Source organism: Manacus vitellinus, unplaced genomic scaffold (assembly GCF_001715985.3).
Source record: "Manacus vitellinus isolate BGI_N305 unplaced genomic scaffold, ASM171598v3 scaffold_5_pilon, whole genome shotgun sequence".
Classification (NCBI taxonomy): Eukaryota; Metazoa; Chordata; class Aves; order Passeriformes; family Pipridae; genus Manacus; species Manacus vitellinus.
Window position 1 is genome coordinate 17,097,613 of NW_021940682.1, and position 27,927 is coordinate 17,125,539.

General features: G+C 39.3%; 1 protein-coding gene across 6 annotated transcripts in view; it reads left to right on the forward strand.

The window, feature by feature from the left end:
• The window catches only part of TNRC6B (trinucleotide repeat containing adaptor 6B), an 85,863-nt gene that overhangs the window by 38,925 nt on the left and 19,011 nt on the right, over positions 1–27,927 (forward strand). For 2 of the 6 annotated variants that reach the window (XM_018080286.1, XM_018080290.1), the window contains 15 exons: positions 901–3,228; positions 4,347–4,505; positions 7,709–7,887; positions 9,074–9,148; positions 10,476–10,521; positions 15,301–15,449; positions 19,065–19,190; positions 20,248–20,379; positions 20,914–21,009; positions 21,242–21,419; positions 21,787–21,921; positions 22,106–22,282; positions 24,478–24,561; positions 26,956–27,102; positions 27,350–27,445. In XM_018080286.1, the coding sequence (XP_017935775.1) occupies positions 901–3,228; positions 4,347–4,505; positions 7,709–7,887; positions 9,074–9,148; positions 10,476–10,521; positions 15,301–15,449; positions 19,065–19,190; positions 20,248–20,379; positions 20,914–21,009; positions 21,242–21,419; positions 21,787–21,921; positions 22,106–22,282; positions 24,478–24,561; positions 26,956–27,102; positions 27,350–27,445 (4,107 nt within the window). Of the gene's footprint in view, positions 1–167; positions 192–900; positions 3,229–4,346; positions 4,506–7,708; positions 7,888–9,073; positions 9,149–10,475; positions 10,522–15,300; positions 15,450–19,064; positions 19,191–20,247; positions 20,380–20,913; positions 21,010–21,241; positions 21,420–21,786; positions 21,922–22,105; positions 22,283–24,477; positions 24,562–26,955; positions 27,103–27,349; positions 27,446–27,927 lie in introns of those variants that run through there. The other 4 variants (XM_018080291.1, XM_018080288.2, XM_018080287.2 and 1 more) reach the window with 4 other exon arrangements.

Below are 27,927 nucleotides of genomic sequence, written 5' to 3' on the forward strand. Positions count from 1 at the left end.
ACAGTTTTGCATTAAGTTAGAGAATGCAGTTGACTTAGTTAAATGGCTTGACTGCCATCACAAATGGGAGGTGAAACTTGAAGAATTGAGAGCTGCTGAGAGAGAAAAGTGAGATCTCTTACTGGCCTCTCCGTCCAGTGGCAGAGAGATGAGCTTCGCTGCTCACAAACCCACATACTATGGTGTCTAAGGTAAATAAAGCAGTGACAAAATTGGAGACAGTTACACACTGAATATAGCTTGCATGTTTATACTACATAGAAATTGTAACTTGCGTAGCTTTGGCCTCTTGACGTACAGTAGCTTTTGGAACTAATTTTATTTGTTTTGCGAAGGGTCGAAACTAAAACCCTATAGCAAAATCGATTTGAAAAAGATATTTGAAGCTGAAGGATAAACTTCTTCAGCTTCATATATTCATATGTGCTTTCCATCTTCAATTTTTTATCATTTGATCTATAATAAATTGTAGTTGCTTTGAGTCAGCTGAAGAGCAAACCAACAGCTGTGTGTACACACGTGCCTATGAATAGGCATACATGTTCTTGTTCTATATATAGTATAATTTTAAATGTGTATTTGAAAAGTCTACGACCAGTATCAAAAGTGTTCATTAACTGTGTTGAACTTAAAGCTGGACTGTTGGCAGAAGTAGTGAGTCAGTGGTGATTTCAAATGCCCACAAAATGCTTTCGGGGAGTTTTCTGTAATTTTTTATCAGTATTTTCAGTGATATTCCCAGCCTGATGTTCTTCCAGAGCAACTTTGTTACACATTTGAGGGAAGGGTTCTTTTTTATGAAAGCATTAATCACTGGTGATGTTCCATACTTGTAAATAATACTGATTATTAATGATTTCCCTGGGTGTTATGTTGTTGGTTGTTTTTTTTTTCTTTTAGATTCAGCAATTGGAGGTGCTGCTGCTTCAAATTATGCAAATTCCACTTGGGGTCCTGGAGCCTCCTCCAACAGCGGCACCAACGCCAACCCAACTCACATCTGGGACAAGGTGATTGTAGACGGGTCTGACATGGAAGAGTGGCCTTGTATTGCCAGCAAAGATGCTGAGTCTTCTTCCGAAAACACCACCGATAACAACAGTGCCTCGAACCCTGGCTTGGAGAAGAACACTCTGCCAGGAAGCACCACTAATAACAAAGGAAAAGGAAGCCAGTGCCAGTCTGGAAGCGCTGGAAACGAATGTAATCTTGGGGCCTGGAAATCTGATCCCAAGGCTAAATCTGTTCAATCTTCCAACCCTGCTGCCGAGAGTAACAACGGACTAGGTAATTGGAGGAACTTGAGTGGACAAGATAGAATCAGTCCCAGTTCTGGCTTCAGCAACTTTAACCCAAATAGCAACCCATCTGCTTGGCCGGCACTGGTTCAAGAGGGCAATTCTAGGAAAGGAACTCTGGAATCTGATAGTGGTAGCTCCAATGCACAGATTAGCACAGTAGGTCAGACCTCTAGGGAACAGCAGTCAAAGATGGAAAATGCGGGTGTTAACTTTGTCTCTGGCAGAGAACAGGCTCAAATTCATAACACTGATGGACCAAAAAATGGAAACACTAACTCCTTGAACTTAAGTTCACCAAACCCTATGGAGAATAAGGGAATGCCCTTTGAAATGGGCTTGGGGAACCCTTCCAGGAGCACTGACACCCCTTCACAAAGCACTGGAGAAAGAAAGACTGGGAGTGTTGGATCTTGGGGTACAGCTAGGGCGTCTTCTGGAACTGACACAGTCTCTGGGCAGAGCAATTCTGGAAACCACGGGAACAATGGAAAGGATAGAGAGGACTCCTGGAAAGGATCTTCTGTTCAAAAACCTAATGGGTCAAGAAGTGATTCTTGGGATAACAATAACCGGTCTACGGGTGGTGGGTCTTGGAACTTTGGCCCTCAGCATGCAAATGAAAGCAAGTGGGGTGAAGGGAACAAATTAACATCTGGGGTCTCTCAGGGAGAATGGAAACAACTGTCTGGGTCTGATGAACTGAAGATTGGAGAGTGGAGTGGTCCAAACCAACCAAATTCTAGCACTGGAGCATGGGACAATCAAAAAGGCCACCCTCTTCCTGAAAACCAAGGCAATTCCCAGGCTCCCTGTTGGGGAAGATCTTCCAGCTCTGCAGGAAGTGAGGTTGGAGGTCAAAGCACTGGAAGCAACCACAAAGCAGGAAGTAGTGACAGTCACAATTCTGGACGCCGATCATATAGGCCTACGCATCCTGATTGCCAGGCAGTCCTGCAGACTTTGCTGAGCAGGACTGATTTGGACCCCCGAGTGCTTTCAAACACTGGCTGGGGCCAGACTCAAATTAAGCAAGATACAGTGTGGGATATTGAAGAGATGCCACGGCCCGAGGGGAAGTCTGATAAAGGAACTGAGGGGTGGGAGAGCTCTGCCACACAGACAAAGAACTCAGGGGGCTGGGGCGATGTTCCCAGCCAAAGCAATCAAAACAAGTCTGGATGGGGTGAGCTCTCAACCCCAACAGAGTGGAAGGACCCCAAAAATACTGGAGGATGGAATGACTATAAGAACTCCAATTCTTCTAATTGGGGAGGAGGAAGGCAAGAAGAAAAGTCATCTTCCTCTTGGAATGATAGCTCTAGTAAGGATCAGGGGTGGGGTGGACGGCAACCTAATCAAGGATGGTCTTCTGGAAAGAACGGTTGGGGAGAGGAAGTTGACCAAACAAAAAACAGCAACTGGGAGAGTGCAGGAAACAAGCCAGTGTCTGGGTGGGGCGAAGGTGGGCAAAATGAGATTGGAACTTGGGGTAATGGTGCAAATACAAGCGCTGCTTCAAAGGGTGGATGGGATGATTGTAAAAGAACTTCAACGTGGAATGAGACGGGTCGACAGCCCAACTCCTGGAACAAGCAGCAGCAACAGCACCAGCAGCAACAGCAGGAGTCTTCTGGTTCCTGGGGCCCACCGCCCCAAACTCCAAGTAATGGGCGATCTCCAAACCCGAACTGGAACAGCGGACCACAGCCAGCTGCCCCCAAAGAGGAGGAGCCCAGTGGCTGGGAAGAACCTTCTCCACAGTCAATCAGTCGAAAAATGGATATCGATGATGGCACTTCAGCATGGGGAGATCCTAGCAGTTATAACTACAAGAATGTGAATCTATGGGACAAGAACTCACAAGGAGGACAGGCCCCACGGGAGCAGAGCCTGCCTACTCCAATGACTAGCAAATCACAAGCATCAGGTACTAGTCTTGTTTCTTTCTTCATTAAGCTCCTGTATACGAATATAACCTTAATGCATAAGAGATACTCTTGTAGCCTCCAATTCCTGATAGTTTTATTCTATAGAGAAAACCAATTTCTTTTTAAATATTTGGTTCTGTGTTTAAAGTTTCTTTAGAATTTAAATCAGCCAGTACTCTGCTGCTTGTGCCTCAGTAACCATATTCCTAAGTGTTACATCTACAGGTCTTTTAAATACCTTCAGGGATGGTGACTCAACCACTTCCCTGGGCAGCCTTTTCCAATGCTTTTGGTGAAAAGTTTTTCCTAATATTCAGTCTAAATCTGCTGTGGTGCAACTTAAAGCAGTTTCTTCTTGTCCTATTTCTTGTTACTTGGGAAAAGAGACTGACCCCCACATGGCTACAACCTCCTTTCAGGTAGTCGTAGAGGAGGATAAGGTCTCCTCCAAGTCTCCTTTTCTCTGGACTAAACCACATTTTTTACATTTATTTATTAGAGAAATGGGGAGAAATTTTTTAGTTTTAGTCAAAAACCTTTTGCTCTGAAACACTCAGTTAACACCTGAAATTGAGCAAGTCTGTGATTCAGTTTTTAGTTAAGTTCAGTTTGGCTTTGCTGTATAATAAAGAATACTTAGCAAAATATTTTCTTCTTGGGAATAAGGACAAGAAAAAGTTGCATAGCCTAGAAATATATTAAGATTTTACTGTTACATACTCTTTTCTCTGACTCAAAGACACTTTAAAGAATGCTATCATGGTTTCATATGTACTTCGAATATGTCCTTTCTCTCTATTCAGTATATAAAAGCCCTGAGTTAGATGCTTGTAATTAGTCACAGAAGTTCACAGATAGGAGGACAGTATTAGATGTGGGATTCATGTTTAACCTGCAAGAAGAGTATTGCTCATCACAGCATTCTCTTCCTTTTCATCCCTGGAGGTCAGTACCCACTCTAAACTTGATGTGAATGATTGGCAGTTCTGTTGCCCCTACGCTACTGGGAATCCCAACAAAAAGAACGAAGCAGTAGATTAATGACGTGGTGCTGCGCTGCAGTAAATAGTTTGTTGTCTTAACGGTCTGTACTGAAACCTCTCTCTCCTTTGTGCAGTCTGGAGCAAAAGCACTCCACCTGCTCCAGATAATGGTACGTCCGCCTGGGGTGAGCCAAATGAAACCAGTCCCGGGTGGGGTGAAGTAGATGATACAGGAGCATCGACAACAGGCTGGGGGAATGCACCTTCCAACGCCCCGAATGCCATGAAATCTAGTGAGTATAGGCCAGATACCAGTTTCTTTGCAATGGACCTGCAGGTTCTTACTGTTTGGCCTTTTGATATACTGGAGGAGTTATCTGAGGCCTAGAAGCAATGTTGAATGTCATTGTAAGGTTTTGATGGATGAATTATGAAGTGCTTACAAATGACTGAAACTTTGTCTTTTAAGGTAATAAAAAATTTCTTTACTAAGCAATTTAGTGGGCAACTCTGATTCTGGAAGTGCTGAAACACTGAGTGAGGAAATGTGTATCTTTCTCTTTTTTTCTGGCTGCCCACTTGTTACTTGGTGTATAAACTTATTACATGGTAGGTCACTTTTTCAGATCATATGAGGAAAAGGAATGCACAGTACTGACAAATGTCACTGTGAAAGCCATTACAATATATAAAACAAATCTATGCTTCGATAATGCAATTCGTCTTTGGATTTTTTAATTGTGTAAGTGTGGAAAAATTGTAACTACTAAGAACTGAAATTTATAGTTGAACCTAGATGCCTACAGCAGTGTTCTTCATGAAGGAGATGTTGAAATCTCTTGAAAATTTACTTCAAAGTTAAAATTTTGCTGTATTGAGACTTTTTTTTTGTGGATGTTATTCTTCATGATGTAAGCTGTTTGTACAATTTTTGTTTCAGTCTTTTTAAGGAAAGAACGACAAACAAAAGCAATGTTACTGCCAAAGTCAATAACATTGGGATGTGAAGTTTCCTGTAGGAACTACTGATAATACACAATTGTTACTGAACTTGACTGATGATGCCCACTGTAAAAAGTTGCTTTTGCAACATGTAATTGTTTGAAATGAAGTGCTCTGTTGATTGTATGCTATTGGGTCATTCTCCCTTCGTCCCACCCCAACTAAATAATTTGGCCATTTATGAAGCAAAACTAGGCAAAAAACTTTGCTTCTTTAGTGTTATCATTGTAACAGGCTTTTGTGGGTGGCTGTAGTGCTTCCCATGCCCCCCCCAAACTTGGCTCTTCTGAGAATGCTAAGCTGCTTTTAGATGGACGTCTTGTACCTGTAAAAAGACACCTAAATATGAACAAAATAGGGGCTTCTGAAATAATATTGACCCATTGAAAATTCTGTTGATTTGCTAATGCTTAATATAGTCTTTATACATGATCACTTGCTTATCCTTGACTGATCTGCACATGTGCCATAACCAAAGAGCTGCAACAGACATGTGCTGTTCTGTATGTAAGCTGTCCCCAGCTCCAGAGGAGCAAAATATAGAGAGTTTCCTTGTGATGGCTGTTCCAGTTTGGGCTATGGTAGGTTACCATAACAGTGTTAAGAGCAGAGATCTTCATTCTATGGTGTTCTGTGACTGCTCTCTGAACTCCTTTCTAGTTGGCACCCAGAAGGAGTGAAGAAAAAAGCTATGTTATTCAGTGGGGTCAGGGGCGATATTTAATGTCTTGGATAAGTTAGAAGAAGAAATTGGGACAAAGAGCCTGCAAAGGCATAATTTATGGTTGAAGGTGAGGACAGGATACCAAGACTAGCAGTGATTAGAAAAGAAAAAGGAGGAGTTTAGAGCCAAAGAAGGGAAGCATAGATCATTACCCATCTGTTTAAAAAGGCAGATTTACATAGTTCTATCAGCACTGCATAGGAATTTCCTGGCAGAAGTAGGAATAAATTCACTTTTCTGTAATATCATTATTTTGCCTGTATCTTGAAAGTTTCATTTGGTTGCTGTAGCTGTTGATACCTCCTCACTCAACAAATGCAAAAAATTAAGCAGATGTTACAAAGACAAGTCCTTTTTTACACCATTGTCCTCTGTATTCATGTTTAAGAATCTTAAACCTGAGAGTTGTCAGTGCAGAAAAATAATGTATAGTCATGTAGGTAAAATTGGGATCATAGTGTATATTTAAATATTGTCACCAGAAATAAATTAAAGCTGCAGGGACTACCCCATATAATATTTCTATAATATTTCTTGACTGCGGTCATAATCCTTAAATGTAGCCTTTTCTGTATAAGTAGCATGATGAAAAGGTCAAGAGGTAGATTTTTTGCACTTGGACCAGTATTTTTAATTATCAACCCTCAGTTTTGGTACACAAATGAATCTACTTTAAAAGGCTATGTTTCCTTTGAGGTATCTGGGGGTTTATTTATGATGCATTTTAAGGTAGCTCTTAAACCACCATGAAATGCTGCTGTACTTATTTTCGGCATGATCAAGGTAGAGATCCCCTTGATAGAATAATTACAATTCCTGACTTCTATGTGCAGATTTTCTGCTATATATGTTAATGTTCTTATTCCTGATTTCCACATTCAAGCCCTAGTCAATTGAAGAATGAGTTATTACAAAGATAATGATGATGGAAATCTTTTTTAAAGGAGATAAATGCTAACGGAATAAATATGCAGAATGAAGAGTTACAGCAGGAAGAACAGTTGGACAGTGGACAAGATAAGGAATTGGGCTCTTGTTGGCTTGTCAGTAGAGGTCAGAATTCTAAATTACCTGACAATGCTAGAGAGTACCAGCAAGAAAAGAAGCCAACAGGGAAAAGTCTGAACTGATATGATGAAATGGTTGTAGCTTTCTGGTATACTTAAACAGTGTAAGTAATAAGCCTTTTTAGTGACATTTTTAAGAACAGAGATTCAAGTACAGGAGGTTTTTTTAATTCACATTAAACTACTTTTGGAATTATGCATAGCAGAGTCAGGTCCTCTCCTTCAGATTCTGCTTAGTTGTTCCTAGAAGTTCCTTGTTTCTGTTAGTTTGTGAAAGAGTTCAGTGCAAGGGAAGTATTAAGGTTTGAAGGGAGAGAGGAAATAATTGATAAATAACTGAACCAGAGTCTTGGGCACTGTTGGTTTTTTAAGTGTGCTTGAAGGCTTTCATTTGCATTTGAAAATAAAAGGTTGCCTTTGAAATGCAGCTGTATCTGTATAAGAGGTCTAGTGTTATTACATCTTTAAAGGTTTGACATTTCTTTAAAAATAGTTGCAAAACATGACATGCGAACACACCACCAAATCTCTTGAATTTTGGGATTCATGCATAAGTTTTTACAGCTGTTAGTGAACACACTTCTTTGAAGTTTTTTTTTTTTATTCCTTTGGGATTCTGATGATTCAGCTGATCTTGCAGTGTCACATCACCAACTGCATGGTATTGTAGACTTCTTTTGAGCTTTTTTTTCTTTTTCTAAAGGTTCTAAATCTATGCAAGATGGCTGGGGAGAGAGTGATGGGCCAGTGACAGGAACACGTCATTCCAGCTGGGAAGAGGAGGAGGAGGGAGGAGTCTGGAACACAGCAGGCTCTCAGGGAAGCAGTTCCTCCCACAACTCAACAAGCTGGGGGCAAGGAGGAAAGAAAACACAAATGAAGGTAAAGTGCTTGAATGATTCATAACTACTGTGTTGTCTGAAAACAGTCTGCCTGATATGTTACAGCATTATAATAGTTATTTTTTTTAAAAGGTTTTACAGAGTTACAGAAAGGTGCCTGTTACAGCACTGTAAAAAATGTGAGGTTTCTGGATTTGCTTGAATGTATTACACCTGTTGTGACTAATAAATCTGCCAGTAGGTGTCAATTTTTTTTGGTATGTAAGCTGCAGAGCCATTACTAAATGAAAATAAGTATCCCAAGGCTATTTCTCTTCTCTTGCTGACACATCGTTCTGTTCAGGCTGCTGCTGTTGTTCTTGCATAGCCTGCTGAAGTTGTCCCTTTGGCACATGGGCTTCTTATTTCTACTAACTGTTGGATTTATGTCTTGTGTTTGTTGTTATTGACATTTGGCCTCAAACAGGAGCAGGAGCTTGGCTGTAGTCCCGAGTAAATTTTTCTAAGGTTTGTTTGCATTAAAGTTCTCTAGTACAGTAACAGTTGTTATTGTATTAATATTAAAAGGACTGTGCTTTGTCTGCTTCTCCTCAAATAGGTAGGGCAGACTCGAAAGGCAAGGGCAGAGCAGTTTCCTAGGATGTGGAAATACTGTTTGACATGGTAGGGAGTTTTACAGTTCCTGTTTTGCAGAAATTAACCTTAGGGAGTTTTTTCTCACTTAAAGCTTTTTTATTTGAACCACCAAAGCAACTGTCTGGAAAAATTTCTTCATTGTTGAACTGGGTTAGTTTTGGTTTTGATAACCTGTAAATTACACTAAGGCCAAATAGAGAGCCTGGTCAGCACAGTGCCCCTGCAAGAGGCACCGTACTAAAGGGAAGAAAGCCAAGAAAGAAATCTGCCTCTGTGTGGAATGGATTAAAGAATATATTAAACTGTAATAGAGGAAAAATAAACAACATTCACAAAACATTGGAGATTGAAACTGAAGGTATGATAAACATTCTACAGGGCGAGTGCTCATCCAGCTTGATAGACTGAACAATGAGCAGTTGTACGAGACAGAATATTTGGTGAATGTTTCCAAACATACGAATACCTAAAATAATTTTTTCAGGAGGTTAATCTGATAGCAGGATTTTCATTTTACACTTGTGCATCTCAAGGATAAAACAGAATTTGAGAAATCAAGAAGCTTCTTAAAAATGTTTTTTTTTTTTCAGTGCGCATTAAAAGGAGGAAATAGTGATTCATGGATGAACCCTTTATCCAAACAGTTTTCAAATATGGGCTTGCTGGTAAGTAAATTTTGTTAAATAGAAAGTCCAACTTTAGGAAAAAATGCGTAAGCTTTAAGTAAGTCAAAAGATCAGCGGTTTCACAGTTACTTATCTGCATTTTCCATGCTGACATGTTGATTATAATACCTGTAGTAGCTGGCTCAGAACGGCTTCTCATAAAAACCCGAAATCTACTTTGATTCTTAAAATTACTTTAACAACTGTTGTTCTGAGAGTGCAGTTTCCTTGCAAGTAATGGGTTCAGGGGTGAAAAGAAGGGTTTCTTGTGGTTTTGGGATTTGGGGTTTTTTTGGGGTTTTGGGGGGTGGTTGGGTTTTTTTGTTTGTTTTTGTTGTTTTGTTTTGGGGTTTTGTTGTAGTTTTTTTTTCTTTATTTTAATTTTCATAGCATGCTGAGCACTAAAGGTGGAGGCCTCAGCTCCTGGATGTAATGTCAGACATCTGTGATTAGTCCAAGGCTACTTATTCGGAATCTCAGCCACCTATCAGAAGAGGAGATTTACAGCCCTATGTCTGTCTTGGCTACTTACATTTTAAATATTGTGCAGCAGGGTCTTTTTAGAGCAAAAAGGGCTTGTTAGGAATCCATATGTAAAGATTGTTTGGGAAACTGAATAAATAAGCCACACCATAGAGAAAAAGACAGAGCTGCAGAGAAGTGCTTTAAAAATAGCAACTTCTGACAAGCTAATTTGTAAAATATTTTGCAGAATATTGTGCCAATTGTCATCCATTTGAAACAGGAATAGTATGTAATACCGGCAAGCAAAAGATAATAATGCAGAGGTTCTGTGAGAAGTCTAGGGCTGCACAAGCTGTCACTGACATGTTTAGGATTAGTTTGTAATGTCTTTTGGCTCCCAAGCTCATATTCAGTTTGCTAGACTGTACATGATTCTGAAAGCTATGGGAACACCCTGTCCCCTGCTGCCAACTGAAGAATCACTTGGCAGCACATTCAAGACTTGATGGCGTGACAGGTCATGAGGATGAGCTGTCATTTTGGCCACTCGACCACTGGAACATGAGAACAGAGGTTCATTTCATAGAGCAGTTCTGTGTCCATCTTTCTTTGTTGAATTCACATGTCTGGTTTTGTATGGGTAAAGGTGCCACACACAGCTTTAGAGGCAAGTGGGTTGAGGCAAGGTGTGTCCAGGGTGATATCAGGAATCCTTGTATTCAGTTTTAGTTTAAAGTAGAACTTTCATAGGCACAAGCATGTCCTTCCTGCATTCCACCTTTCTGAAATATTTCTCATCATTGCATAGAAGTGAGAAATTAATTGTTTGATTTTTTTTCTTTTCTTTCTTTTTCCTCCCCAGAGTCAAACTGACGACATTCCAGGCAGTAAGATGGACTTGTCTGTAGGTGCGTATATTTTAATGTAAATTCATTTGAAATACAAGATCACGTGTAGTATTTTTATGAGGATGACATGCTGTACTTCAGAAGGGTTTGATCCTTACTTTTATCACTCCTTGTAATAAGACAGAGTAAAAGCATCCTCTTTCTTGTCTGTAAGCACAGTTACACAGCTGGTTCTGACATGCAAGATTGGGATGTATATCTGTACAGAACAGAAATATAACTTGTGGAAGGGACATCTTTTAAGACTGTTTTTGATCTACGTAGTTTGTATTTATTGTTACTGTTTCAAGAAAGTGAAAATCCTTTTTCATTTTGGTGGAAGGGGACTGTTTTAGCTCTTGGCAGTAGGACATCCCATTTACCACAGCTTTCTGGAGATGATGTGAGGAATAGCTTCTGTCATTGATTTCTTCAGTTGCCTGCCTCAGGCTATTACAAATCACTGCCCAGTAGAACTAGATTTTTCACTCTTGATAGCCTCACCACAAATGCTACGCAGCTTAAGCGTGATGAGCTGTGTGGGAAACTATCCTAAATGAGAGTTGGAATTGACCCCTTGAATTAATCTCATTTAGTCACCTTTGAATTTGTTATGACTTTCTTTGGCCAAGTTCTTTTGACCCTCTTGTCACCAGCTTTAGCACATCCTCATCTGCCACTGTTGTAACCTTCTGTGTGATGCTGTAGTCAGGATTTTTCTCACCAAAATCCTATTTTATTGGGAATATCCAATATTTATTGGTACCAAAGGTAGAGCTGTCGTAATCAAGATTTACCTGCATCTAATACCATCTCCAGATTAGATATTCTAATGCAATCCAGACAGATACAGTGTCTCAGTTTAAAATCCATTGCATTCTTAAAATGTCTGCTACATTTCACAGGGGATTCAGTAGTTCATTTTTCCCAAAATTGTTGTGTTCCTCTGAAATAGTTAAGGACCCTAGTAAGATGTTAAAATGTGTATTCATATAGTACAGCACAGTTTTGGGGGAGGTAACAGAATTTTTTGATCTCACTACTTCAGCCTTGTGCGGCCTCTCTAGAATTCAGGTTCTGATTTTATCATGCTTCTCTTAAAGATCATCTAGATGGAGATCAGTTGTCTTCATGAATGTTCAGTTTTCATCTGCCTTCAGGTGCTGCTGGTAAAGAGCATATATACAAGAATAAGAATATACAAATGAGGAGGATGGTAGCCTGGATTATGCCGATTAGTTCTTTATCTCCAAATTAAGGATTCTCTAAAACTTTCTGCTGTCAAGGACCTTGAGACCATCAGAGCTTCTGAGGAGTTGACTGATGCTCAGAATATCCTGTGAAAGGGTACAGAAAGGCTGCATCCTTTATCTTCATGTGTTGCACTTCTTTAAGTTTAGTGTGCCCATTAAGGGTAGCATCCCTTGATCTGAGGTGGAACCATTTATAATAGTTTGTATTCTTTTTCAAAGACTGTGAATGTAACAGATCTTCAAGGGGCTTTTCTGTTACTTCTCTGCTTAGCAGTTTTGCTCTTGTTGCTTAGGGCAGTTGCTTGTGGAAAAACTATAAGCTGTTTTGCTCAGCCTGTTTCTACTATTAATCTTCAAAAGTTGAACTTACTTATGAGGTAGGCTTGTTCTTCAACTGGTTTTCAGTCAAGATTACAACATACCAGGTTTTTCTGCCAGTATCATATTTTCCTAGTTAATGGATAAAATGCACAGTTAAATGTGTGCTTGGAGATCGCATATATCAAAGAAAATTTTGGCTTTGATATGTTTGGAGCACCTTGTCTCTGATCATCAGGTATTGTCAGTAAGTAATTCTTACTACGTTGGTCTCGGTCTCCTTGTTGGAAGAATGTGTTCCTTTTATTGCAAGGTGCTGGAGTGATACTTTTATTTGATGACCAAAACAGAAAAGAGATGGATCAATAACATGCCTGAGGCAGATCTACTTCCTCTTTTCTTTTTCTATCAAATCTCTTTAATGGATAGCTTGTCTAATTTTAAAATAATATATGGCTTGTTTTTTCCATTGAAATATCTCCTAGTCTGTATGTTCCGAGGCATGAAGCTTGCTACGGTAAAGTAGCTTGTCAGAACTGCTTGACATTTTGTATTTTCCTTTCCCGTATTTGACAATCACCTTTGTCTCTTTTTTTTAATGTATTAGTTAAAACCTCTGCAGATCACTGAATGCTCAAGTCACCTTTAAAAACTGGGAAATCAATTTGAAATTTCTACTGATTCAAGTGTAGTTTATACATCTGTCTGCTGTAAATATGTACAAAGCCCTAAATCAATGCCCTAAATTCAGGTGAAACACCTTGATATGTGCTTTGCTCAGTAGGCTTGGATGATGTAAATTTAAGACAAAAGTGTAAACCCAGTATATTTAAAATGTTTTTCTTTTCATGGGCAAGCAGAAAATGTTTCAAATGGGTTTTCTCTGTTTGGGTTACTCCACTGGTTGTATGTATTTTCACTGTGTTGTCTCTATTTGGCAAATGTTTTAGGTAACTTTGCTCAGCAGCAGTTTCTGTCTCCTATTTCCCAGTGCAAGATGATATGTAATTTTGTATGGAATTAGATTTTCTTTTAAACTGTGTGCATGTGATGGGAATGTGTTCTTAATAGGATTCTTTCCTCACTTGGGAGTGAATGTCATCTTCCTACACAACTGTTAATAGTGAGAAAAATCCAAGAACTGATGGAGCGTCTTCTGTTACGGAGATGGTTGGACTTTACCCTGTTCTACATTTCTGCATGTAGAGAATTGCACAAGTGTTTTTGCCTACTGCAGAGCGTAAAATTCAAACTTATCAGATTTTAATTGTTGTCTTGTACTTAAGATAAAGCTATTCTTTAGCCACCGGCTTTATTTATAGCTTTAGTTACCAAGTGCAAAAGACAGACTCACATGACAGGTTTCAAGGTTGCAGTAGAATTTTCAGTGAATGGGATAAATGAATGCCACCATCTCTCTTAGCAAGGCCTTGTTTATACTGAAGTTTAAGCAGCTGCCTCAGCACTAAGTGACGTGCATATCTGTGCTTGAAGCCTTTAAAGGTGCTCTTTAATGCTCTGTGTGTTCTGCAAGGCACCATTCAGTAATGTTTGAGTAGTTGATTGGATCATCAGGATAACTGGAGAGACAGAAGGGTGTTTCTCTCGCTTAGTCATCTTGTGTTGGCATTGACCCAGTTTCATTTCAGATAGTGATGCAACTCTGTATCACTTTCAGTTTCTTTTCAAGCAACTAAGGGACAGGGCTTCCGGTGTGGAGTTAAAGCACGTGAGCCTTTTGGTGGTGCATGGCTGGCATTGTGTGGTGGTTTGATGTAGGCACTGACAACAGTGAGCTGTGCATGACACTGTATGACTGCTTTTGCAGAGCCAGTTCTAGCTTTTTAGGGTGTGTTAGAAAGGGATCATAGAATCACAGACTCATCCAGGTCAGTATGACTTCAGTTACAAGCCAAGATATGTAGGTGATTTGTCAACTGATTTTGTAATAAATGATGTTGAAGGTGTCTGAGAGGATGAAGCTGGATCAACTTTGGAAGCTGAGCCAGTAAGAAAACCCCATGTAATTTGTGGCCAGTTTGGTAGCTTCTTGGCAGTAGCATAGCTAGGAATCTTAATAGATTGCGATTGGACATAAAGAAGGAATGCTGGATTTGAGAAGCTTTTTCAAGTAACAGTGTTTTGAAGGTATTAGAGTGATTAACTCTCTGCTCTGTTTGATAAAAGCTTAGCGTTTTGTCCGTGGTAGGGTAGGATATCATCAAATTCCCTTGGAAAAGTTATAGATTTGCTTGTTAATTGTGGTGACATGTTTTTTAAACTGTTCTTGAAAAGACCATCTGTGCTACTAACTAAACCGTATTCTTTAAAACTAAAAATACCAGTAAAGCTCAATTCTATCATGTCCATATTTTAAAACGAAGATATTTTCCATCTACTCCAGCATAACAAAATGCATCGATACCTTACAGGTGCCACATATGACCAAAACCAATTGTTCCTTGGGAGCAGTTCAGTGTATAAGGTAGAAAACTTCCTTCAGTCAGCACTTGCTGATGATAAGCTTATAGAGAAAGTTGATCTCTTGTTCAATGTGTATGTTACAGTTTGATCATCTGTTATTGACATCTCTTCCTTGTGCTCCATCAGATTACTCATTAAACAGTGTCAGACTTTAGGGGGTGTTTGAGAAGTGTCACTGTTACTGTTTCTGTTGTCATTGTGTACAGGCTGAGGAAGATTGGTTGTCTGTCTGGAAGTTAGGATATACCAGTTGATTTCTTGTGTTCAAGAGTTAAGTTCACATGACTGCAGGAGAGTTTTGATCAAATTATGTGCACATGACCAAATTTCTCGAAGAATCTCAAGGAATTTCGAACCCCATAAAGTCTAAGTAGAATACATGGAGAACTTACATAGATGTATCTTTCTAGATACTGAATATCAATGAATAACAGTGCAATTTTTGGAAGACTTGGGGAATTATATATAAATTAATATAATTAGTTAAAAATGCATATGTTTATATCTGTACATAAATGGTGAGAAATACTTCACATTAAACTCTAAAGTAAACCAGCTTGTTCAGTCTTAAAAACGAAACTTCCTACATTAATTTTTCAACACTTTTAATAGCAACTGTAGTTATACTAAATTATGAGACAGATATAATTTAAACCCTCATCTTAAAGATCCTTTCTTTGGCTGTGAACCTGCTGTCATGAAAAATGGTAGAGATTATTTGCACTAATTTCTTCTTTTCTTACAGGTGGTCTCCCAGATAAGAAGTTTGATGTAGATAAACGAACCATGAATCTCGGGGATTTTAATGAGATGATGAGAAAGGATCGATCTGGGTTCCGTCCACCTAATTCCAAAGACATGGGAACCACAGATAGTGGGCCTTATTTTGAGAAGGTGAGAGAAATATCTTTAGATGAATTAATATCAACCTTTGTGTTCAAGGTCCTAGTTCTTACCCTACTTCTCTGGAAGTACTCAAAATTTGAGAACCTTGGATGAGCTCAGTAATAAAAGGTGTGAGAGAGTTATGTTTGTAGAATGAATGTGTGTATAAAACAGGTGTCATGTGTGAATAGACAAACTAAATTGGGGAGAAAAGGCTTTTTATTCTAGAATAGACTGCTATTGATGTAGACAGAAAGAAATTACTTTTTTTCCCATGGAAGGGTAGCAATGAAATTTATTATAGACTTCATCACGATGATCCTTTTGGCTACTAACTACAGTCATCTACTGTACCAAAAAAAAGATGGTTTAGCTCTAAGTAAATATAAGTAATCACAGTCTTCTAGATTTTTTTCTTCTTTCATGTCTGGCATTTATCGGAAACACCCTTTCTAAATTCCACAACCCCTTATGCTGTGTGTCCGTGTACTGTAAGCTTCTGTATGACATCTGTTTCTCTGTGACATCTGTTGTATGTTATGGTAGCGTTCCTTTCATATTCTTGCTGATTTTAAACAGAAGCTTTCACCGTTGTTATCAAATATTAATTGCTTCACATTATGAATTGGAGAGTGTCCAATAGATTCGGAATGCTCTAGGGTTTGGGGTTTTTTTAAATATAGTTATCGCATGTGAAACGGAAAATAAATGTGGTTTAAAAATTCTGAAGGCGTGTTAACTGTCAAGGAATTTTTTAACTCCTCCATTTTGGTATAACCGGCCAAAAAGCAGTTTTGTCAACTCCCTCTGGTGGCCTAATTAATAAATACCACTAGCAGAGCTAATGTGTTTCCTAACAAATTATGTTGGTAGGTGTGTGCTAATATTAGGAATTCATTCAACATTTGTTTGTTTCTATAGTGGTAATAGCCACTATCAGAAATCAACTTCATGAGAGTTCAAAATGTATTTGTAAAGAGAAACCTTTAGGAATTTATTGATTATCTCCTTGGACCAAAATTGTAATTGTCAAGTGATCATTTGAGTCACAAGTTTTGTCCTTGTAGCTTCTATTACAAAGTAACTTTGCTTCTTCCTAGTCACTCACCATCCCTCTTTCTCTCCTCTTACATTCTGTTGCTTCACTAACCAACTCCTGCTGTTGGCTAACTGCTGCTTCAGCTGACTTTGCCTTTCTCCAATCAAGATGGGTGCCTTGGGGATGAGGCTCCCTGCTCTCCCTTCTCCCCTTCTCCCAGCTACAAGCTGTCTCCCTCTGGTTCCACACTATCCAACGTCGGCCTTGGGGCAATCGGCTCAGGGCTCAGTCCCCAAAACTTCGCTGCTAGACAAGTAAGCAGGCCACCTTATAAGATGCATTGTTATAAGGCTGCAACCTGGGCTTAATCCTGGTTAGTTGGTTGCTTGCATTTGTTTTTCTGCTAAATAAATTTATATTGTTAAGGGAAATGTGAGCTGTATCAGGCCACTGAGAATCAGTCCACTTTGGTTCCTAGCGTCAAAATGTATCCTGCCTGATTTTGTTGGCCTCTTACTTCCTGAATCACAGTGCAACAGCAGGTTGATGTGCTTTTCAGAAGTCATGAAGTTAGTGGTATCCTTTATTTTAATTGCTGGTTTAAAACCCAGTTAGAGGCTGTTGATTTGCCCCATCACCCCCCAACACTGAATTTTTTCAGACTCCACCCAATGACCTTGTACGTAGAAATGTCCCTGCAAAAATTTGCAGTGGTTTTAGTATTGCACCTGTTCCCTTCTCCCTTCCCCACAGCCCAAACTAAGGATTGATTTCATAGCCTTTAAAAACTCTTAAAGTAGCAATATTTTTGTTCTGTGTACAGGGGAATGGTGCAGAAGGAATGAAGTGACTAACTGCAGTTTGGAAGAATTTCTGGCTATTATGTTTTGCATTATGCTAGAAGAAAATGTTACAGGAATACCAGGAAATTAAAGAATAGTAACTAATTATTGCAAGTGGTCTAGCTTATGTAGTCACATGCCTAACATGATGGTGTTTCTTTGTGTTGTCTTTCTGTTTCTGTGTGACAGTGTTGAACATCAGATTAAGTCCAAAATTCACAGGCATGTTCTTGGTCTCAGTGTGCAGAACTCTGTACAAAGTTATGAAGTGGGCTGGAAGTGTAGTTGCAGCTTCAAGACTTCTCAGAAATTTTCATGCGTAGTTGACCCCAACCAGTTTTTTCCAGAATAAAAACTCTTATCTCTTGGGTGTTTTGTTTATCCTCCTGTGTGCTTAGTATGACATCTTGAGTTGCTTCTGAAGGAGAAGATACATTAAGTGGAGAGTGATGCAGATGAATGAGACAACCCATAGTGCTGCCAGTATAGAAGCAGGATGAGAGACTTCTGTTTGAGCAAAAGAATAGCAGAGTATGTACAGTGTTACAGTAAGAGGAAGGCAGAGTTTGTGAAATCCTGGTATATAAGGGAAGGAAAGGTTTTGGTGAAGGCCTGCACAATCTGTTTAGGGGAATGATGGAGTTGTTGGGTACAGCTGCAGTACAACTCAAATTTACTGGCATGCAGAGGGAGAACAGGGAATGATGGGTGAGGAGTGGAAAATGTGCTCTTTAGAACCCCAGGTATTTGAGGATTACAGACATCCTGATATACTTCAGGAGATGGGAAGTTCTGAGGGTCTTGAAACTGAAAGGACAATCATAGCACATAAGGGTGCTTTGGAATATGAGCTTCAGGTTTTAGAAGCAAGAGTGTGACTGTTAGTGTAGGAGACTGTTCATAACATTTCTTGTCTTTTTTTGAAAGATGTTACAAGAAAAGACAGTCTGCTCAGAGGCTGAAATTATGAAACATAATACCGAATTTTCTGTGGTCTTTTTTTGTGCAGTAGGGTTTATTACAGAAGTTGCTTATAAAACAGTACATACTTCTCATTAAAATAACTCAAACAGCAAGAATTTTAGTGTTAGAAAATAAATCACTGGAAGAAAAAACAACACAGTTGGTTTTTTTTCTCACTTGAAAATTTTCTTCCAATTTACTGAAGGGAAAAAGGAAAAGAAAAATTCCCTAGTCCAGAATGCTGAAGTTTTCACAGGAGAAGGAAAATGTTTAATACAATTTTAGAATTCAAATTTCAGTTAATGAAAGGCCCGCAGAGGAAATAATAACCTCATGAGTGGTATCTCAACAATCTACTCAGAAAAAGTACCTGTCTTCTCTAAAATGGTGGCCCAAAATTCTTGATGCAGCTGATGCAGTCTTGCCATACTTTTTAAGCCAATGGAATGGGGTTTTTTGAGTGTATTGTTTGTACTCCGAGTTTCCATTTCCCCACATGTAAATTTCAAAATATTAAAATGTTAGTGTTACGTGCTTCGAAATAAGCGTATAAACATGACCCTTCAGTGTTAAAAAAGAAAGAACCTGCACCTCAAAAATATAGTACAAAAACTTTAACCCAGGTAGAATATTACTGATTTAAAGCAAACATCTCTGTAATTCTAAGGGAACTCAATGTTTAAGTCAGTTCTTGCCTCATTGTTATTGATATGTAGCTACTAGCATAGAAATCCATTATCCTGAAAGATTCATCTTCTCATTACTGCTTTAATTTTGTAGGGTGGCAATCATGGTTTGTTTGGAAACAGCACAGCACAATCGAGGGGCATGCACACACCTGTGCAGCCACTAAATCCTTCCCCCAATATCCGGGCGCAAGTGCCTCCCCAATTCCTTTCTCCCCAGGTAAGGAATTTATAGCAACTGATTACTTGTAAAAGTAGAGCTGCAACCTTCAGAGCACATCACTGAGGTTACTTAAAGAGCTATCTTAGTCTTGACTTGCTGATAAGAAATGGAAAAATTAGAGAAGATAAAAAAATTAAAATTCATAGTTGAAAATACTTAAAACTCAATGCAGAAGGATTAGCATTCTTTCTTATTCCAAGGCAGTTAATGGTAAATGCTCGCTTACCAGTATTTTTAAACCTCAAAGTGGATTTGGGAATCCTGTGTCTTACAGAGGCTTTTGCAAAGTCTTTTAAAAAGGAAAAAAAAAAAAGTGAAAGCTTAAAGTTTTTCTGAAGTGTGACAGGTTGCTTAATTTTTTAAGCAGTCTCGTCTTGTGCTTCCTGTCCCCCCCAAAGGAGAGGTTTGATGAAGGGCTACATGTTGCATTTACATTTCAGAGCTCAGTCTTAAGACCTCAGGGTCTCCAAATGTACAAGTTTGCCTTTTGCTTTGGACTTGGTGAACTCTTCTTGAGATTCTGTTAAATTCTACTTCTGTAACTCTCAAATAATGCAGGGAGAAATGGTGGGATTCTTTTCCACCTACTCCTGTCTTTTACTATAGCTTATTCAGTGTACAAAGAGATTAACTCTTCCTGTGAGGCACTGTTTCTTTGCTCCAGTGACTGCCTGAATGCCTTTCTTTTCCCTTGTCAAGCAGTACATTTTTAACGTGACAATGCAGTACTGTGATTACTAGTTAGCTGCATATATATCAGCATTTTAATTTAGTGCAGTCTCTAGCATCTGATTGGTTGGGGAAGGAACCTTTGTGTGTGTGTCTGCATCTGCACATGTAATATTGTATATTGTCAATCAAGTGAGGTATTCACTCTGCCCAAGTCATAGACTGTGCATGTTTAAATGTGATGTGTTAATAAATCTGTAATGTCTTTCCCAGAACACCATTGAAGATTGGTGTCATACTTGTTCCTTTATAGAAATATTTCTACTTCATCATCTTTTCTCATAGCAGTGCATTTCTTCAGGATGTGTAACTGGTTTCCATGCAGGTTTCAGCCTCCATGCTCAAACAGTTTCCCAACAGTGGCTTGAATCCTGGTCTTTTCAATATGGGCCCCCAGCTTTCTCCACAACAGATTGCCATGCTGAGCCAGCTTCCACAGATTCCCCAGTTTCAATTAGTAAGTAGCTAGTAATCTTGTGAGATAAGACTGTTTACAAATTTTCTACTGAAAGAATTTTATTTTTATGTTTGTTTGGTTTTGTTCTACTGATGTTGAGTTATTTTTGTACAAGTATTCCCTCTCTACTGTACAGGATAATGAAACCCTGCTAGAGGGCAGCATATAAACCAAACAGGCCTGTGTAGTTATTGTGGATGTTGCAGTGAGTTCATGATGATTCTAACCAAGCAATGTCTTGGTACAGAAGGCAGTTATTTGTGGATTTTTAATGAAGTTTTCTTCATACTTGTTGTCATAGTGATAGTAACAAAGCTGGTACTAGTAATTCTGTTGCATGATGTTTAATGAGAAACAAGTGAAGGAGATAGTATTCTTCTCATGCATTCATTGTCATTTTATTTGAGTGAGTGGAATGAGAAACAGTTTACTTAAGTTCTGAGCTAGGCATTTTCTAGTGAATAGCTCCTGAAAGGTCCATTTCCCTTGAAGAGCTCTGTATTTTCACTCTTCCCACTCCCTCTTATCTTGTAGGCATGTCAGCTCCTCCTTCAGCAGCAGCAGCAGCAACAGCTGTTACAGAGCCAGAGAAAGTTATCTCAAGCTGTGCGACAACAGCAGGAGCAACAGGTGTGGCACTGTTTTTGTCCATCATATGAAGTATAAAGTGCACTGGGAAAATGCAGCCTACAGTGAAGAAAGACAGTGCTGTATTTAGTTATGTCATCTGCTCTCGTCATACTGCACTTTCCAGAGAGCAGGGTCTTTCAGATCTCTTTTAAGTCACTGTTTCTTAATGTTTACTGGAATTTTGTGTTACGGTATAGCATATATGAACTCTGTTTTTCTCTTCTGTTTGCAGCTTGCTCGTATGGTGAGTGCCCTCCAGCAGCAGCAGCAGCAGAGGCAGCCTGGCATGAAGCATTCACCATCCCACCCTGTTGGGCCTAAGCCACATTTAGACAGCATGGTACCCAATCCTTTGAATGTGGGTCTCTCAGATTTACAGACCAAAGGGCAAATACCTGGATACGGTTCAGGTAAGTGCTCTGTGGAAAGAGATTTGGTGCATTGCCTGTAGTTATCCTATTAATATGATAATTGTATTAGTTATGTCTGGATTCAGAAATAAGTAATTTATGCATAAGCATTAGAGCAAAGGTTATAACAGTGTCAACTTTGAATCAAATTGCATTATTTTTCATTACATGGGAAGAAGACAAACCTAAAAAGAAAGCCTGTCTTAGCATACTGACCTAACCCACTTACTTGGAAGATACCCCTCAAACATATACCCCTTGCTGTTGTTTTTTTTTACCTTTCTTATGATCACAATGACTCCCTGTTTGAAGACACTTAAAAACAAACCAGCAAATGACAATGGAGTTTTGTTTGTTTGTTTCACAGGCTTTGGCTCAAGTGGCATGGATTATGGCATGGTGGGAGGGAAAGAGGCTGGAACAGAATCCCGCTTTAAGCAGTGGACTATGATGGAAGGGCTGCCCTCTGTGGCTTCACAAGATGCCAATATGCACAAAAATGGTGAGAAAGGAGACTGGCAATTTTGGGAAAGCCCTTGTAGTATCATGTTACCAGAGGTGAAATAGCTTGGGTGAAACTGTCTCTGCTTACCAGTATGCATCTTAAATATTTTTTGGTTCAGATTACCATACTCCTAAAGATCCCAACCTTTCCTTAGTGTAAATATATGTTTTTAATGCTTCAGGTGCAATAGTGCCCCCTGGAAAGGCTCGCGGAGGATCGCCCTACAACCAGTTTGACATAATTCAGGGTGACCCACTCGGTGGCCATGCAGGCCCTGCTGGTGATAGTTGGTTACCTGCCAAATCTCCACCAACGAACAAGATCGGAAGTAAATCCAGCAATGCCAGCTGGCCTCCAGGTATTATATAAGGGCAGGGGTTATGTCCTAGCTTTAGAGTAGCTGTGCTGGGACCTTCCCTCGTCATACTTACTTAAGTAAAGGTTTCAAAGAAAATAGTTGTTCGGCTTGGCCCATCTTGTTTTATAAATTTCTTCCACATTAAATCGGAACATAAATGTTGAATTTCTAAAAAAAAATTTTGGGGCTAAATATGAACTAACTGCTGAATTTGCTGAATAGTGTTTCGTTTTTGTTAGGTGAACTCCTATGTTCTGTAGTTTGGTGACTTAATATTTATAGAAATTTTTGTGAAAACACATGTTCACAGAATGCACAACATCAGCTCCCTCCTCTTGTACTGATTCTTTATTTGTGTGGTGTTAGGCTGACATGGGATGCAAAAATTCTGATAGATAGCATGGAATCAGAAAGCAAAAGAGGTGAAAGTGAAGTTTTTTTGGTGATGGTGGGAACAGGATTTTCTTGAACTTTTGTATTTTATGTAGCGTGAACTTTTTTTCTGGCAACTGTTTACAAATATGGTCCATTGTGGACTGCCAGGTCTCTTTTGCCAGAATTACTGGTACGATACGTATATGGGGTGTGTGTGTTGACCTTAGCTCATGAGTTGCATAAAGGGTAGAAGAACACTGTAATGCTCAGCAGTCCTGTGGATTGGATAGAAGTTTTTTGCTTTTGGGATCGCAGGCTGTATCACACTTTTTAAGTTTTCTAGTTTCAGTGGCAGAATTTTATGTTTCTGTTAGAAAACACAAGTATCTAGGAAAAAATACACATGAATTTGAATACGCACATAATTTTCTATATAACACATTCATTTAAACAGAGTCGTGTCCTGGAAGTTGCACAGATTAGTCACTGGTGCTGTTCAGCAAATAGTGGATGCTTTGAGTTTTCTCTTGTCTGGAAGACACATTTCAGGAAAGCGTTACTAACTGCAGACCCTCTGCTGTGTGTCCCCTCAAGCACAAAAAAGCAAAAGTTCAGGTACATCTCTTGAATAAACCAGTAGCACAGACCTTGCACCAGGAAGCCTAGGAATCTGTATGACAGATACACTGTAGGAAACCTAGAAAAAGCAGTTAAAGCCTTTTATATGGGAACCCCTCGTTTTCTTACTGGAATTAGACACTTTTCTGAGGAGCTGAGTTAGAGAATTAGTTGTCTCAAAAACATCTGCACACCCACAAATTTTCATACTGTTCACTGCCTTCTGTACAGGTGTATTTGTGTTACATTTCTGTCAGCATGGATATTAAATACTGAGCTTCTTGAGCTGGAGTTACTGTTTATAATGCCAGGAACTCCCAAAATTTAATCTTTTACAAGACCTGTCTCATTGCTGAATTTGTTTCTTTAGTCACCATTCCCCTGTGTAATAATGAGAAACACAGTACTGCTTGGAATGTTACAGGACATGTGAGGATCACCTCTGCCATGTTTCCAAGCTTTAACAAGATTCTTGGTACCAGAAGGCTGTTAACAGAAGTTAACAGAAGCTGGATAGCTACTCCTTGCTCCTCGTTGATATATCATAGAGCTTCTTTAGTGATACCTGTAGTCCCACTGTCAGCGATAGTAACATTTTTTGTTGCTGACTGCCTCATGACTGTGAGAGGATAAGTGAAGTTCACAAATCTCGAACATAAACTTTCACTGAGATCATCAGCACAGTCCCTAATTTCTTGTGCAAATAAGTAGCCCAAGACTATGATTGCAGGTTTCACGTAACAGATCCTGGGTTTTGGCATGTAGTGTTTATGCAATTATTCCTGTATTACCATCCCACTCTTAGGAGGTCAATAGACTGGGAAAAGTTACTGTTCCAGAACTATCAGCCAGTTGAGCTGTCTCATAGTCAGTCTGCCTTATGGACTTCCTTGACCAGGAAAACTTAGCTGACATCATGATCTACCTTATCAACACCCTTGATGAAGAATGAAGACCTAAAATGACTTTACACTCTAGGTTCTTCTTCTTGACAAGCTTGTAGATGAGGCCCACTGTCAGTTCCTGGCATGGAGATAGAATTTTTCCTCCAGCGTTGGAAAATAAGTTGTTAACAAAAATGAGTTTACAAGAGAAAACCTCTTGAAATAGGTGCATTTTTCCTTTGAATGAATACGGTGGTAACTTAGCTTTCACCCTGACAACACCTTTCGCGTTTTCCTCCTAAATGCCATCTGCTGCAGAAATTCTGCCGTTCAAGAAAGCAGTATTGTTCAGCACAAAGATAAATGAAGTGGTGCCCAATCAAACTGATATCACAGCTGGAGGTGAGAGCAAGTTTTGCTGCATTGGTGAGAACTATGTCTTTTGGTTATGTCACACAGACTTGCATACCTAGGTAATACTAGACTCTAACTTCCCCATTCAAGATCAGTTCAGTCATATACTCCAGGCAAACTGGCCTGGATGTGTCTGACATGGTTCTCACAATAGTCTTATGTTTGAAGTTTCTGAGAGGACCTTTCAAATATCAGTGGAGAAATGCATTTCGTATTTTCTTTACTGTCTGGAAATAAAATAGCATGTCTGTAGACAGAGTTGGTGAATGTGCATGAGAATAACTATCAGCTCTAAAGGATAGTCTGGAAATTTGTCAATATGCTGAAGTTCAAGGAAAACTCTTCTCCAGACCAGGATTATTTTGATGAGTGAATGTGTTCATAAGCAATAATATGCCTGATCACTGGAGCCTTGTTTGTATATTTATTAACCTTTTGATTAGAGTTTACCGTGCACTTAATTTTCGGTCTCACCAATTCCCAGAAATCTTTACAAATACAAGATTTGGACTTCTTTTTTTTTTTTTTTCTTTTTTAAGCAAGTTCTGATTTCGAGGTCCTAACCTGTGTTCGTGGATTCTTTGTCACAGAACAGAGGAGATATTTTGACTAGACTCAAGAGCTGCATTGCTTCTTCCTTAAGCATACAGTGGTCCTGTTTGTCAGAGGATTGCAGTATTTTGACAGTAGCTGAGCAGATTCCTTCCTTGATGCAGTGCTGATTGCTCATAGTGTTAGAAGCGTTGATACCTGGTCCTCCTGGATTATTTTGTTAAATTACTAAAGATTGGGAGATGTAATTGATGTTTACAAAATCATGAAGTCAGTGAACAGGATAAATGCAGAATTGTAATTCTGTGAATCCTGTGATCCTAGGACCATGGTAAATGTTGGACTTAGGAGGATATAAATTTTAAATAGGTGAGAGATTTTTTTTTTCCATCAGGAGTGGTGAACTTCTGGATTGTATTGCTTTTAGAGCTTCTTGAGACTGTACTAGCCTGAAACAGTGATTGGATAAAATGATGGAAAAACATTTGGTAGTTCTACCATCCTAGATAGGAGGACTGTGGATGCTGGGAGAGTGTGAGGGCAGTAGTCTACAGATAGTGGCCAGGTTTGTGTTCTGTCCCTAAATGGTATCTCTCCTACTGCTGTTAGCAAAATACTGGACTAGATGGACCACAGTTCTGACCCAGGAGGGCATTTCTTATGTCTTTGAGATTCTCCTGCCAGTGCATTATCACAGTCTAATACTGCCCTTACTGTCAGTTGTTTGAATCCATAGTATCACATTTTCTTCTGTGTTTGTCTGTGAAAGTCAGTCTTGACTATACTTTTTCATTAAAAAGGTGACTGAAATAAACCCTTCCATGCCAGATAATTCCTACTTGGTTTCATTCTAGACAGCACATCCTGGATCCCACTTTTAATAATGTTTTTTTTAATTACACTCAAGTAAACTATCATTAATTATTTCAGAACTTCAGGTTGGGAATAAAGGTGCCATTCTGTATCCTGGGCTTGTATCTGCAGGGGATGAATCTGCCACCTTGGCACTCTTCTCATGCTTACCCAAATTGTCACATAGTATATGAAGCTTCTTTACTTATTTTTGTGTTTGGCAGTTTTACTTTCTTATCACTGCTTCCAAAGTTGGCCACAGCTTTTTATTCACTGAAGGAACCAGATTACTGATCTTTCTTACAGTAACTGGAGTCTTTGTATGTCCATATTTGATATAATTCGTCCTCTTGTCTTAAAATTCTGGCATGCCTGGAGCTATAGTTGAAACTAAAGCATGATAAGTATATCCTATCTCACTGTGAAGCATGAAGAATGTCGAATGAGTATTTTTACATTGCTTTTACCACAAGGCTTCTCACCTTAGCATTACCTCAGTGTTGATAGGTAATGTATAAAGTGTGTGTGTACCTACAGTGAGAAGTGTCAAATGTGTTTACAAACTCTTAAGGTAGGTAGCCTTTCCTCGGGGAAGGGTTCTGCACACACACGAAGTATGTGTGCAGAATCTAATCTTATAATATATAATCTGATCTTATATATCTTATATATGATGTATTAAAACTTTTGAAACCTCATCTGAAAGTAGTAAAGCAGTAGTAGTTGAAGGGATACTGGATACATTTGAGCCATTTTTTTATGTGTAGTGTAGACTTATTCAGACACTAGAGCTTTAGTGCTGGGGGAAGAAATGTGAAATAGATTATAATTCAAAAAAGTGGAAAAAGTAGTCTTTTTTTTTTCCTGAGGAACAGAGTAGAAGACAACTATTTACCCTCCTAAAATACCTTCAAAAGTTACTTCTAGTAAAGGACATTTCCCTGATTGCATCTAATTCCTTTTTCCCTCCTGTCCCAGAGTTCCAACCGGGAGTGCCATGGAAAGGTATACAAAACATTGACCCTGAATCTGACCCCTATGTGACCCCTGGAAGTGTGCTGGGGGGGACAGCCACATCTCCCATTGTAGATACTGACCACCAACTTCTGCGGGACAACACCACAGGTAAAACAGTGAACAACTTAGTGTGTGATTATCTGAGTCACTGTGATACTTGAGATGATTCTGATGTTCCGGTCGTGACAGCGAATCGTTTGTTGCATTTGACTAAGAAGGAAGCTGTGTGCCTTTGCGCCATCGCTGTGTGTCGTGTGGAAGCTTGGCATTGGTATTGTCGTGGCTCTCTTGAGGTTTAGTGGCATTACCAGAATATCCTTGAAATCGGACAACTCTCTCCTTTTCTCTTTGATAGGGTCTAATTCTTCCCTCAACACCTCGCTGCCTTCACCTGGTGCCTGGCCCTACAGTGCCTCTGACAATTCCTTCACCAACGTTCATAGCACTTCAGGTATGTGGTTTCCAGAACTTACGCAAAGCATTTTCCGCTTATTCATTCATTGTTGTTCCACTTGGAATATTTAGTCCATCAGGCCTAACAGTGATTTGGGAAGACAGACACCAAAACTCCAAACATATCCCCCTTCTTCCCCTAGCTTTATATGCTGAGCATGACTCCATGTGGTATGGAATATCCCTTTGGACACCTAGGGTCAGCTGTCCCAGCTGTGTACCCTCCCAGCTTCTTGCGCACCCCCATCCTTCTTGCTGCTAGGGGTAATGTGAGAAACAGAAAAGACCTTGATGCTGTGTGAGCACTGCTCAGCAGTAACTAAACCGTCTGTATTATCAACACTGTTTCCAGCACAAATCCAAAACACAGCCCCATATGAGGTAATGTAAAGAAAATTGACTCTACCCCAGCCAAAGTCAACACATTATGCAAGTTAAAAAATAAGGTAACAGTAAGCAGCAGATGCAAAAAGAAAAAAA